Source organism: Diplodia seriata (assembly GCF_021436955.1).
Source record: "Diplodia seriata strain FDS-637 chromosome Unknown scaffold_8, whole genome shotgun sequence".
Classification (NCBI taxonomy): Eukaryota; Fungi; Ascomycota; class Dothideomycetes; order Botryosphaeriales; family Botryosphaeriaceae; genus Diplodia; species Diplodia seriata.
Genome location: NW_027117315.1, coordinates 1,362,933 through 1,376,434, shown reverse-complemented (window position 1 = coordinate 1,376,434; position 13,502 = coordinate 1,362,933). Strand labels below are relative to the sequence as shown.

Below are 13,502 nucleotides of genomic sequence, written 5' to 3'. Positions count from 1 at the left end.
GGTCGCGGAGACGATGCTCGGCCTCGCTCACCTGACGGTGCATAGAAGGTTTGCGGTTTGGGCCTGGTTGAGGAGGAGGGCCATTCTTTACGACTCTTGAGTACCCTTGTTCACGAACCAATGCTGGCTCGGGGCTGACAGAGTGTGTGCGCAGCTCCTTTGTGCGCCTTATCAGGGTGTAGTCATCATCTATGGGATTGAAAGGGGAGTTTTGCCGACGAACTTCGCGATGCACTCCCTCCGTATCCTTGGTCCGGATCCCCTTGCGGCTGTCGGCCCTACCACTCGACCTATGGGTGTGCTCCTCGTGCTGTTCCATGGTGGTGACTTCCTGGCAATCAGTCCTTCCATGACGGCCTCGCGGGGATGCAGGGCTGTTGGAACGGCGCTCCCGAACCACGAGTCTAGTCCTGCTCCCGGACCTACTTGAATATTTAGTGTTAGTGTCTAATGCCAAGTGTTAAGGGAGGGTTGACTCACCTGTGATGATGACGTCGATGGTTGCGTAGATCCTTGTCTTCCATGGCGACAATGCGAACACTTTCGCTCTCTCTGACAGCACGCTTCCCTGGTTTGTTGACTATCACCATTCCATCGTCCTCACTTGAGCTTGAGCTGATAGCTGAGCGGCACTTGCGGCATGGCTCTGGGATGATCTGTTGACCCGGGACTAGAGGATGCTGCCTATGATATCTTGTCGAACGTGGCTGACGGCAGATTGAGCAGATGTGGCACTGCAGAGCCACGTGCTTGTGACTTGAGCGACACTCGGGAGTCTTGAAATTGTAAGAATTGTCAAAGTAGGATGGCGATGTAGCCGTCGGTGAGTCTTTCTTGTGTGTAATGGTGATCTCCTCCGATCGTACGAGCTCGCGGGATGGCGGTAGGGGCGCTGGAGGGACGGGTGGAGGAGGATGCCCGTGTGACGGCAGTTGGTCTGTAGGTGACGGTGGCATCATAGGTAGCATTGGATGTGGCGGAGGCCACGGTGGTGGTCCGTAGAAACCAGGTGGTTGCATGTGAGGTGGAAGCATAAGCTGGCTGCCGTACGGGTAGTCATGAGGAGGGCCAGATCCCCAGTTCCCTGCGAGTATGACGGGAAGTGGCCCAGGTGCAAGGGGAGAAGGGGAGCGTGGTGCCATCTCTTTCGGCGTTGTGACGTGTTTCAGGAACTTGTCCACCGAGAACCCGGGTATGAGAGCCTCAAGAGAGGAATCTGATAAAAGGTGCGGAGGATCAAAGGTTTTGGGTCTCCTGTGCCAAGGCTTGTGTGGAAACAGTGCTCTTCGACTCGTCCTGTTCAGACCACCTTTTTTCTCAGATGTGTCGCAAACCTTCGAAGGGATCGACTGCGCATTTCCTGACTTTTTGCTGTTTTTGGTTGCGTCCGGGTTCGCTGGGGCTCCGCCCTTTGGGTCTCCTGCAGGTGAGGTAGGGCTGTCTGCTTCGAGCACGTTGCTCGGTTCTGGTGAGTTTGCAGGCTCAGTTGAAGAGAGCACCGGTCCTGGAGAAGGGTTTAGCACCTCAAGCGGGCTGTGAAGCCGGGGTCTGAGTTGGCGGCTATGTCAGTGTTGTACTCGGTGGAGAGAGAAGCCCAGGCTTACATGAAGGCTCCAAGAGGAGCGTAGCAATATGGGGCGTAGTAAGGTGGCAACGCTTCGATACCGCTGTGAGGTGGTGGGTTTGAGGGCGGATTGAAGTGGTCGAGAGCGTAGGGGTGGTAGTGGTGGAAGGCGAAATGGTCGTTGAAATCAGTCAGCGGCCGCACCCGCGGCTGCCTCGAAAAGACGCGATTGGATCGCCGCGGTGCCACTGCGCTGGATGTTAGCCTCTACTGGAAGGCACAACGCAGGAACGTCGCCCGCGAAGTCGGCGATTGCGTAGGCGCTTTAGGCAAGAGCCCGGAGTGGGCGCGGAGGAGCGGTACTTGACTTATGTGAGCGGCGAAACAGCGTCGATGGCAAGAGCGCGTGGATGGCGACAGGAAGGAAAGGGCATCAAAAGTTGGGCGGTAGTTGAAGGTTCTGGGATCTCTGGCAAACGACATTGGTGTTATGGGCCAAGCAGTGACACCAACCACGGGCGGCTCTCGCTTACGGATGTGAATGAGAGTGAAGCCTTCACGCTCATGGGCCTCCACCCGCAGTGATGCAATTTTTGTATTTCCCACGCCTTCGCTATCCTGGCGTTTGTAATATACACATCTAAATCCTTTCCATTTTTTCCGCTAATAAGAGAGATGAAAGCCACGCTGCATCCAATCCGGCATCTTACTCAACGCGCAGGACCTTCGGGCCCTTCTTCTTGGCAGCACGCTTCTTCTTGTTACCCTTCTCGAATGCCATGGCACTAGCGTGGTCTCGGCCGAGGTTATCCAAGTCTTTGACCTTGTAGATCCGGATGATCCAGTTCTCGCTGGTAAACGCCTCCTCGATGGTGCTGAGCTGCGGTCCTTCGGCGGGAAGACGAGCGCCGCGAACACGGTCAGTAGCTTGGCCAGCAGGGAAGAGGGAGTTGTAGTTGTAGTAAGACATCTTGTACCTAAAAACTTGTCAGTAAAGCATGGCGACCGTGAGGATGTTTAACTTACATCAGGCTGTTCTTCATGGTAGGAGTCGCCTGGTCATCGACGCGGTACTCGCCTCTGGGAGTAAAGAATTCACGCTCCTTGACCTCATCAGGCCAAATGCCCTCGGCAATCCTGACCATCCACAGGAATTTGTTGATGTCATCGCCAGAGTAACCAAGGAGGCCACCAAAGACAACAAGAACATAGTCGACCTCATGCTGACGCATAATGGGATAGCTGACCTCCTCACGGGAGCTCATGGCCTTGCCAACAGTGGCAATGTGAGTATTGTTCCACGTGTTGTTATCGACAAGCGTAGGCCTGTCGGCCATGCCACCAATCTGGTAGCCATAGTCCCACCAAGACATGATCTTAGCATTCTCCGGCGTGTTCTGACGGAGCCAGTAGTAAGCCTCACGATAATCATCAATGATGTGCTGGCTTCCATCAGGGAGTCTGCTTGCCAGAACGACCGAAGGGGACGAGTACGCGTTCGACGTAACCCAAGTACAGTGAAGGACGAAAAGGAGCAGGTAGATCGTGGTCGACGCGACAATAGTAAGCTTCGACGCGTACGAGTAGATGCCAACGAGGGGCTCACGAGTGGACCGTAGCGAAGCTGGAAGAATCGAGGACGCAACCTCCTCGACGCTCGCGCCGTTCTCCTTGGCCTTGGCCTTGACGACCGCAGCGGGGGTCTGCACGACGAGGTATGAATCCAGGATCTGGGAAAGAGCCATGGCTGCCGCAACGCAAACGACCGGAGTAAGAGTCAACATAAGGCGAACCATGACACCGGCGAAGTAGCTAGCCAGGACAGCATAGATGACAATGAAGACTTGCTCGTCGGTGAGCTTGCGGAAGCACATGTAGACACCGGCGGGAAAGAGCCAGATCATCATGTTCAGGTCGAAGAAGAAAGCAGGCCAGGCAGTAGGCTGATGCTCGGAGACTGAAGCGATGATGGGAATGTGAATCTTCGCATATCCCGTGTCCCAGAGCGAGTAGAAACGGCCGGTCCAGGGAGCGATGACGCCAGAAACAGTAAGGAGGACGAGGCCACCGAAACCAACGACGAAGATCAGCAGGACCAGGCTGCGGAGGAGGGTCTGGAATTGCCTGGTCGGGAGCTGCGTCCTGACCCATTCGGTGAAGCCAACGATCTGCAAAAGGCCAAACACACCTGATCTGGGTTAGAGGAAAGAATCGAGAATTGAATCCGAGTATGGCTTACCGAGGGAGGCCATGTGCTCACTGCTCCTAATAGGCAAGAAACCGACGAAAGGGATCTGCATGCTGGCCAGCGTTCCCAGCGCGTACCAAGTGGTGTAGCTAACGTAGAGACGCGGGCTGTAACGCCCCATGCAGATGAGCACGAACGCGTGTAGGGGAAGCAGGTTGGTGATGAAAACGTATCCACCCCACGCAGACACCATGTAGCCGTAGAACAGCGCACAAAGGGCGCCCCAGAAAGCGGAGCCATTCTTCAGAGCCTTGATCCACAAGAAGAAGGTGAAGACCAGCAGGAAAATGGCAATGGCCTCGTTATCATAGCTTCCAGCAACCGAACGGGAAATGTAGCCTGGCGAGATGCCTATGAACGCCGCGGCGAGGAGACCGGCTGACGGAGACTCGGACATCTCAGATGTGAGAAGGTAAGTGGCAAGGGCTGTCAGGCCTGAGAATGCAGGCGCCAGAAGCACGCAGATGTTCCGAATGTCAACGGGGATGGTCAGGAAGCGGAGGACGTGGTAGATGACGCCGCTGGTAACCATGAGGCCGGGATAGAGAGTCCCGCCAGTGACGCGGCCCAATGGATGCCATGTCCCTACAAAGAGCACGTGTCAGTAACGTGCTCGTCTTCTGTATGCATTGTGCACGCGAGCGGGCGGAGAAGGGGTGCGGCGCGAGGCGTACTGTCGTCGAACCAGTCCCAGAAGCTATAGAAGCCATGCTTGACAAGGTACTTTGTAGCGCGGAAGTTGAACCAGGGATCGACTGCGAGCCATTCAATTAGCAGGTGCGTGTGTGAAGGCATCCGGGGTACAAACACTCGTGGATGATGCTCTCGAAACGGATGACACTGAACAGACGGCTGGAGACGGCGGCAGCTGCAATGGTGGCTAAGATGATGATGCGAAGCATGCCACGGGTATTCCGACCCGTGGCACCCTCCAAAAGGCTCGTCTCCGCGGCGGTACCCATGTCGAGCTCTGGGTTGCGAAGGCAGAGGCAATTGAAGGACAGTGGTGTTGTTGGAGCTTGCGCTGAGCCGCGCGTAACGAACACCTATCCTAGAGCTCCGCCAATCGTCAGCGCCAAGACTTCCCCTGCCGAACTCTCCCCAGGCTTTGTCGCAACATCCGCCTTCACAACGCCGCTTCACTACATTCCAGCTCACGCACCCCGCCTGGTCACAGTTCAATGTACCCGTCCCTGTTGGCGGTACCCTAGCCTGACGCCGGCGTCCCGCTGCGGTGCCTCTGAGCTCCAATAATGCACCGGCCTCGCCTCGCCCCGCAATGCGTTCGGACGCGCACGGTAGCTTGATCAGGTCGCACAGGCGCCTTTGGACCTCCAAGGTCTGAGCAATCGGCTAGGTACGATCAACGGTCATCACGGTTGTCACGGCTGTTGCGAGTTATTTGCACACCAGTGGAAACAGTATCGTCGCGTGTATGGGGTAGTCGATTGTCATAAAAAATTAAAAGAAACTGCCATGTCGTTCGCAGCGCGGGATCAGAGAATAGCAGGCTCTAGCGATTCCCGGTGCAGGCCATGAGAAGCCCGATCCCACAGCTGTTCACGCCCAACGGTACCCAAGCCGGAGTGTTATGGGTATCAAATCCAGACTCGACGTAGCCCGGCTCTAGAGCAATAATATGGACTGTCGCAAGCATCCGGGCAAGCGACGCGAATGTCCTTCGCATCTCACAACAAATGTTTCATTGACGCCGAAGTTGTCCGTTTAGCAGCAGTCCTCGGCACACTAGCGCTGTTAGCTGTAGCCGTGTGTTGGCCTCTCGTGAAGCAACTCACCTCGCAGCATTCTGCGCAGCACTCGCACCCTTCCTCACAGACGAAGCAGCAACAAAGAACTGCCAAGCAAGTACCCAGGCAGCCGCGGTCCTTCTTCTCCTTCACGATGACGGTCTGGGGTTGTTGCGGGTATTGCATCTACAAACATGTCAGCTACTGAAGGTAGACTCTATCGCTGTGTTTTCTTACCTGCGGCGGCGGGCCCTGCGGATAGCCTTGCTGAGGGTAGCCCTGCTGAGGGTAGTAACTACACAAAGTTAGTCATGGTTCCTGTCGCAAAAGCGCTCCGTGGTATCGCTGGTTCCTGTCGCGAAAATGCTATGTGACATCGCAGAGGACGGGCGCTCGACAGGCGCACAGTGAGACTTACGCCTGCTGGGGAGGCGGCGGCCCTCCTTGGTAGTATCCTTGGTTCGACATGGTGGCTTTCGGTCTATGACGCGGTCAGCTGGGGTCCAGCAAGCGGTGGGTGCGAGCGGGCGCGCACTCACAAGAGTGGTGAGTCGAAGACGACAAGTGTAAGGTTGCGGGTGTAGCGGATGTGGAGAGCGGAGTCGGAGCTGAGGCGTCTGAGGCGCGGGCAGCAGCAGATTATAGGTGCAAGGGAGGGTAGGTGAGAGCGACAAGGCTGCGATTTATCCACTAGCAGACGGGCGGATCAGCACCAGACTCAAGCGAATCTCGAACCCGCCACAGCTGGCGCACCTGACGCTGCCTCCGCACGAGAGCCCGGTCCCCAAAGCAGCGCGCGCCACTGACCGTACTGCGCCGCTGCTGCGCCTGCGTGTGGTCATTTGCACGCAGCTGAGCCACCGGCCCTGTCCGCACCGCGGACTCAACGGGCCCGCCGCCGGGCAGGGCGAAGCTTTTCGCGCACGCTTGGCCCAATCTTGGCTTTCACACGCCTCGGCAACTCGACGCCGGCGCACGTAAGCGCTGCGCCCCCGACGGCCGCCGCCATTGGCTGTGCAGTCCGCAGACCTCGCGCTCGCGCCACCCAGCTCTCACGCGTTACGGAACCGACAAGCCGACACCGCGTAGCAAGTGGCCGCATCAACCACTTGGCTCTGCCAGCCCACGCCGATGAAGCCTTCCTTTCCGTCCGCGCGGCCCTCTTGGCGTGCAGCCTGCATGCCGTTCTTTCCGGCCTCGCTGCCTTGCCGTTGGCCGCCGGCTCGCACCGCCTTCATCATACCAATACGAGCCGCGCCAAACCATCCTTCCCGAGCTTGTCTAGCTCGCGCCATCAAGGAGCAGTCGTTGCGGGAAGCTGCCGCTGCTGCCGGTTTCCTCTGATGCCGTCTCGCTCACGGTTCACCCTTTGCTACTTCGTAATTGCAAGGACGACCGCGCCCCATCGCCACATGATCTCAAACAACAAAGCTCCTGCCACTCCAAACGCACGCATACCTGTGCCCGGACACGCCTTCCGGATGTGCTGTACATATATGCAGGGCCACGGAAGCAACCACTCTCGTGGTCCGTCGAGGCACGCAATCTACCACTGAGATCTCATGTTCTTCCTGGCCAAGCTCATTCTGATCGTCAATGTTTCATATCCGTGTCGTGGCGGATTGTGTCTGCCGGCCTATCAACGCTCTTCTTGGATTTATCGGACAAACACCTCTCCACCCAAAAGAAAAACAAAAGAAAAACACCCCGGGCAACCGAAGTCGACCACCACGGTAGGATCAGTTTGATTTGATTTTGATGTTTGTCGTCCGTGTAGAGTCCGAGACTGTTATAGATGTGTACTCCTAAAAGGCACACCAACTAGCTAACGTCCTGGTCGGGGTCTTACATTCGATCGTACTAACCTCTTTCACCAGGTTATAAGACATACCGGGTTATGGGACAGCCAACAAGAGAGCCAGATTGAGTCGCTTAGTATAGACATCCGAAGCAAATCCACGATTCACACCGCAGCATCTGGTGGGCTGTCCTATAACCCGGTAAAAGAGGTTATAGTTATCTTCTTCCTCGGCTTTCTTCTATGCCACCGATAAAGGACGCCTCTAATTTCCTTAATCGCCTCTTTTGGGCGAGAGTTCCTAGCGTTCTATTAGTAGCTAAATAGCTACTTAATAATATAATTAAAGAGTTTAAGTAGCCGATTATCGCTAGTTTCTTACGCGTGCGTCTATAGTTATTCTAGTTAAAGAATTAAAGAGAACTAAAATAACTTTAAGTTATTATACGTATAGTTTTTAGACTAGTTTAAGACGAATTAAAGAGAGAATAAAGATTAGTATTTAAAAAAAAAGCGTAAAGATTTTAAAAGTAAAAAAAAAAGCGATAGTTTAGTAAAATATAACGCGAAGCCGGTAAATTATTTAAATATCTAGTTTTATAAAAAAAAATATTTTCTAATAGTAATTTACTAAAATATCTAGTTTTGTAAAATTAATTTTTAAAATATTAATATTAGTAAATTACCGAAATATCTAGTTTTTTAAAAATAATTTTTAAAATATTTATATTCTTATCTAAATATCTATCTAGATATTTAGATAAATAATAGACCTTATATAAAGTAAAGTTTATAATTTATAAAAAATTAAATATTTAGATAAAGAAAATAGAAAGTAGAATATTTAAATAAATAATTTTTATTAAAATACTTAGTTTTTTTAAAAAATTATTTTTACTTCGTTTCTTTATAGAAAAACGTAAAACTTTTAATTTAAGTACTTTATATACTATATTTTAATAGTATATAAGAAATTTTCTAAAATCTTCTACCGTTTAAGAGAAAATTAATTTTAAAATTAACGTATTTTTTATTTTCTATTTAAGCTATTCTTTATAAGTTTTTTTAGAATCTTTTAGTATTTTATAAGAAAATAAAGTAAATTAAATACTAAATATCTTTAAAATAAAATTTTACGTAAGTTTATCTTTATTTTTAGTAATTTTATTCGTTTCTATAAGATAAAGTATCTTTTTTCTTACGCTTTCTTATATTTTTAACGTAGAACGCTTTAAATTACGCGAAACTAGTATAAAATCTAGCTTAAATTCGTCGCTTTATAAGCTAGAATCTAGATTCTAGCCTAAAATTAAGTTAAAAAGAGTATTTTCTTCTAATTCTTTCTTATTTACTATAGTAGATTCGCTAGATTCTAGTAGATTCGCGTATTTCTAGGTTTTTTAAGGCGGCAAATTACTGAAATACCTAGTTTTTCGAAAATAATTTCTGAAATACCTATACCCTTACCCAAATACCTAGTTTTCATAAAATTTACCCAAATACCCTACTTTTAAGTATAACTTTTTATGCATTTTCTTATAAATTATAAAACGGGCGAAACTAGGTATTTAGGTAAACATATTGTAAAGTAGGGTATTTAGGTAAATATTATTTACCGAAATACCTAGTTTTTTTTTTAAAATTAATGGCGCATTCTAGACTCTTTTTAAAATTAATCGCGCATTTTACCCCTCTTTTAAAATTAATCGCGCATTTTAGCCTCTTTTTAGCCCCTTTTTAGCCCCTTTTTAGCCCCTTTTTAGCCTCTTTTCAGCCCCTTTTTAGCCCCTTTTCAGCCCCTGTTCTAAATCTATATAATAGGGCAGTCCTATGTAGGTAAAAACAGTAGAAATCTGCCACCATGGCAGATTCTTAACCATTCGAAGTTGGCGCAATCTATTTCGACTAAAAAGCTGCACGAGATGCTGCTAGATTATATCTAGCATAGCGACACGAATCTTATATATCGAAACGAGCCGATAAAACGCGTACGCATTAGAAATGTAAACTAGCTAGATGCGAATTTCTACTTTAAATTAGACAGAAAAAAGGTAAGTAATTTTACTGTTTTTCCCTCTTTTTAATTCTTTACAATTACTCCAATTGCAATTAATTTAAATTTTACTAATATATTCTATTCAGGCGATGCAATTGTTAAGAAACTTAAGCCTTATACGTGTTTTTCCACGCAAATACACGAAAATTAGCGATATTAACGTTCTATACGCGTTCTAATCGACCACCAACGCAATACAATTAAGAAAGAACCCTAAATTTAGCCAAATTTAATACGCACCCTCGAGCGTATTAACTATAGGGTTAATATTAACTATTAGCAGGCCTGGCGAATTCGTAAACAGGCGAAAATCGAGGCGTTTAGTACTAAATTAGAGATGATTCGTCGAATTTAGATAAGTTTATCTATAAAATTAGCTATTAAAACTAATTTGTTTATTACTAAATAGCCCTACCTTCGTAAAATTCGACAAAATCACGGTAATGGAGGCGGTTTTACGCGATTTTCGCGTAATAAAGAGAGTAGAGCATTTTAGTAAGTAATATATTATATATATATTAAGTAAATATACTAATTTATTTATTATTTAGATATGCTTTCGTTGCTTCTAATGCTACTTGCGCAGCAGCTATTATTAATAATCGAAATTTTATTTCGATTAATGCTGCGTATATAAAAGTAAAAGCTTCTAGTTATTTACTAGTAGCTTCTATGCTCGATCCCAACAACTAGATTCTTCTAATTGCCTGGAGAATCTACGCTGGCCCTGAAAATAAGCGATCCTAGCTTAGATTTTTACGCTTTATTAATAAAGCGTTAATCGAAGCTAATCGTACGATTTTCGAGCGCGAAGAAGAGAAAGAATCGGTATTAAACACGCTAAGATTCGCTTTTATAAGCGATCGTGGCACAGGTTTATTACCTATAATTTTCTAGCTATTTCCGCTGGCTCATAATTATTATTGTAGCCAGCATTTAGCTGAAAACGTTGGTAAAGAATACAGTCATTCGATTGCGCAGCAATTTCGACAGGTAAGTTCTATTTTACTATTTTATTCTATTTAATTAGAGTCCAACTGGCTTAATTTAAGCTAATTAAATTATAGTTGGTACACGTTACGAACGAATTCGAATTTCAGTAAAAACTTAACGCAATTCGAGTACTAAATACTCGAGAAGTAGAGTATATCGATTAAATACCGCACGATTAATAGGCAAAATACGCAATTCCAGTAAAAAACTATTCTAGATACGGCTAAACAACGTTAAATATCTCGGAATCTATAAATTCTTTATAGTTACCACATAGAAAATAGCATATTCTACTCGCACTAGAGGGTATTTAAAATTTTACCATGCAAAAATTCGTTTAAAATAGTTAAAAACGCATAGAATTTCTACTAACAGACTAGGCATAGGCGAAATTTCAAGTAGAATTACTAGAAGTAAGTAAATTACTAAAATATTCTAAATTAAATTTAAACTAATTAATTAATAATTTAGTCACGCACCTAGCGAGTAGTAATTTCTAATTACAAACGCGGCCTAGGCATAGTTTTAAGAGGACGCGTGTAATTTATTATAAATCTTAAAGATAAGACGTGTTTCTATCTCGATTTTTAAGATTTTCGAATTTTCTACCGCCACGCGCACGCGTTAATTACCTAATTTAGATATAATGCTTTAGAATACGCTAAAGAAGTACATTCTACTAAAAATTACCGAGTTTTCTATAATAATTCTTAGTATTTAAAGTCTTTTGCAGTAAATTTCTTTGCTTTAGATGGCGATACCTGCTTAATTGCAGAGAAAATACGTTAAAGAAGGCGTGATAGACCTCGTAAAAATAAGCGTAGGCGACGCCTTACTACGCAGCAGTAATTACGCTAGGCGTAGTAAAGAGAAGACTAAAGAAACGTAATTCGCGGGCCTTATACGATTCTTCGCCGCGATTAGCTCGTTTAGCAAAGAGAAAATCGCGAGAATTTATAAGAAAATCACGAAAATTCGTAAGAATTAAGCCAATCTAGTAAAGATTTAAGTAAATTTAAGGGATTTTCTTCTAATTCTAAGAAAGAATTAGTAGAATTCGACCTAGAAAATGCGAATTTATAAGAATTAGGCGAAGATTCGAGTAAATCTAAGAAAGAATTAGTAGAAAACAGGTCTAGCAGCCCTTAGAAAACCTAGAAATACGCGAATCTACTAGAATCTAACGAATCTACTACAAAGAATAAGAAAGATTTAGTAGAAAACAGTTCTAGTAGCCCTTAAGAAACCTAGAAACACGCGAATTTATAGAAATCTAGCGAATTTGCTATAGAAAACGTGGCAGAATTAGTAGAATTCGATCTACTAGGCAACGAAAATCTATAAGAAACCAGCCTAAACAGCGAATCTGCTATAGAAAATAAGAAAGAATTAGTAGAAAATAGGTCTAGCAGCCCTTAGAGAACCTAGAAACACGCGAATCCACTAGAATCTAGCGAATCTACTATAGAGAATAAGAAAGAATTAGAAGAAAATACTCTTTCTAGCTTAATTTTAAGCTAGAATCTAGATTCTAGCTTATAAAGCGACGAATTTAAGCTGGATTTTACGCTAGTTTCGCGTAATTTAAAGCGTTCTGCGCCGAGAATACGCGAAAGCGTAAGAAAAAAGGCACTTCGCCTTATAGAAACGGGTAAAATTACTAAAAACGAAGATAAACTTACGTAGGATTTTATTTTAAAGGCGTATAGTGTTTAATTTGCTTTATTTTCTTGTAAAATACTAAAAGATTCTAAAAAAACTTGTAAAGAATAGCTTAAATAGAAAATAAAAAATGCGTTGATTTTAAAATTAATTTTCTCTTAAACAGTAGAAGATTTTAGGAAAATTCTTGCATACTATTAAAATATAGTATATAAAGTACTTAAATTAAAAGTTTTACGTTTTTCTATAAAGAAACGAAGTCGATATAATTTTTTAAAAAAACCGAGTATTTCGGTAAAAAGTATTTACCTAAATACCCTACTTTATATTTTATTTACCTAAATACCCGGTTTTTCGTAAATTACGAACTTTACTTTATGTAAGGTCTATTATTTACCTAGATAACTAGGTAGGTATTTAGGTAAGGGTATAGGTATTTCAGAAATTATTTTTAAAAAACTAGGTATTTCGGTAATTTGCTGTTTTTAAGGGCTACTAGATCTATTTTCTACTAATTCTTTTTTATTTTCTATAGTAAATTCGCTATTTAGACTAGTTTCTTATAGATTTTTATTACCTAGTAGATTAAATTCTACTAATTCTACTACGTTTTCTATAGTTAATTCGTTAGATTTCTATAAATTCGCGTGTTTCTAGATTCTCTAAGGGCTACTAGGCCTAGATTTCTACGAATTTACGTGCCTTTAAATTTTTTAAGAGTTACTAGATCTATTTTCTTTTAATTCTTTCTTAAATATACTCGAATCTTCGTCTAATTCTTATAAATTCGTATTTTCTAGGTCGAATTCTACTAATTCTTCCGGTAAATTACCGAAATACCTAGTTTTTTAAAAATAATTTCTAAAATACCTATACCCTTACCTAAATACCCATCTAGTTATCTAGGTAAATAATAGATCTTATATAAAGTAAAGTTCGTAATTTACGAAAAACCGGGTATTTAGATAAATAAAATGTAAAATAGAATATTTAGGTAAATACTTTTTACCAAAATACCCGGTTTTTTTAAAAAATTATATCGACTTCGTTTCTTTATAGAAAAACGTAAAACTTTTAATTTAAGTACTTTATATACTATATTTTAATAGTATACAAAAATTTTCTTAAAATCTTCTACCGTTTAAGAGGAAATTAATTTTAAAATTAACGTATTTTTTATTTTCTATTTAAGCTGTTCTTTATAAGTTTTTTTAGAATCTTTTAGTATTTTATAAGAAAATAAAGCAAACTAAATACTAAACGCCTTTAAAATAAAATTCTACGTAAGTTTATCTTCGTTTTTAGCAATTTCACCCGTTTCTATAAGGCGAAGTATCTTTTTTCTTACGCTTTCGCGTATTCTCGGCGTAGGACGCTTTAAATTACGCAAAACTAGCGTAAAATCTAGCTTAAATTCGTCGCTTTACAAGCTA

The 13,502-nt window shown here is 44.3% G+C and overlaps 1 protein-coding gene across 1 annotated transcript; it reads right to left on the bottom strand.

The window, feature by feature from the left end:
- Positions 1 to 2,270: 2,270 nt before the first annotated feature.
- STT3 (oligosaccharyl transferase stt3 subunit) lies at positions 2,271 to 4,774 on the bottom strand (the record flags this gene model as incomplete). Its single annotated transcript, XM_066779431.1, has 5 exons — positions 2,271 to 2,541; positions 2,591 to 3,752; positions 3,804 to 4,397; positions 4,487 to 4,567; positions 4,621 to 4,774. 5 exons carry the CDS (start codon positions 4,772 to 4,774, stop codon positions 2,271 to 2,273), a joined length of 2,262 nt encoding a protein of 753 aa, XP_066630235.1.
- Between the last annotated feature and the right edge of the window lie 8,728 nt (positions 4,775 to 13,502).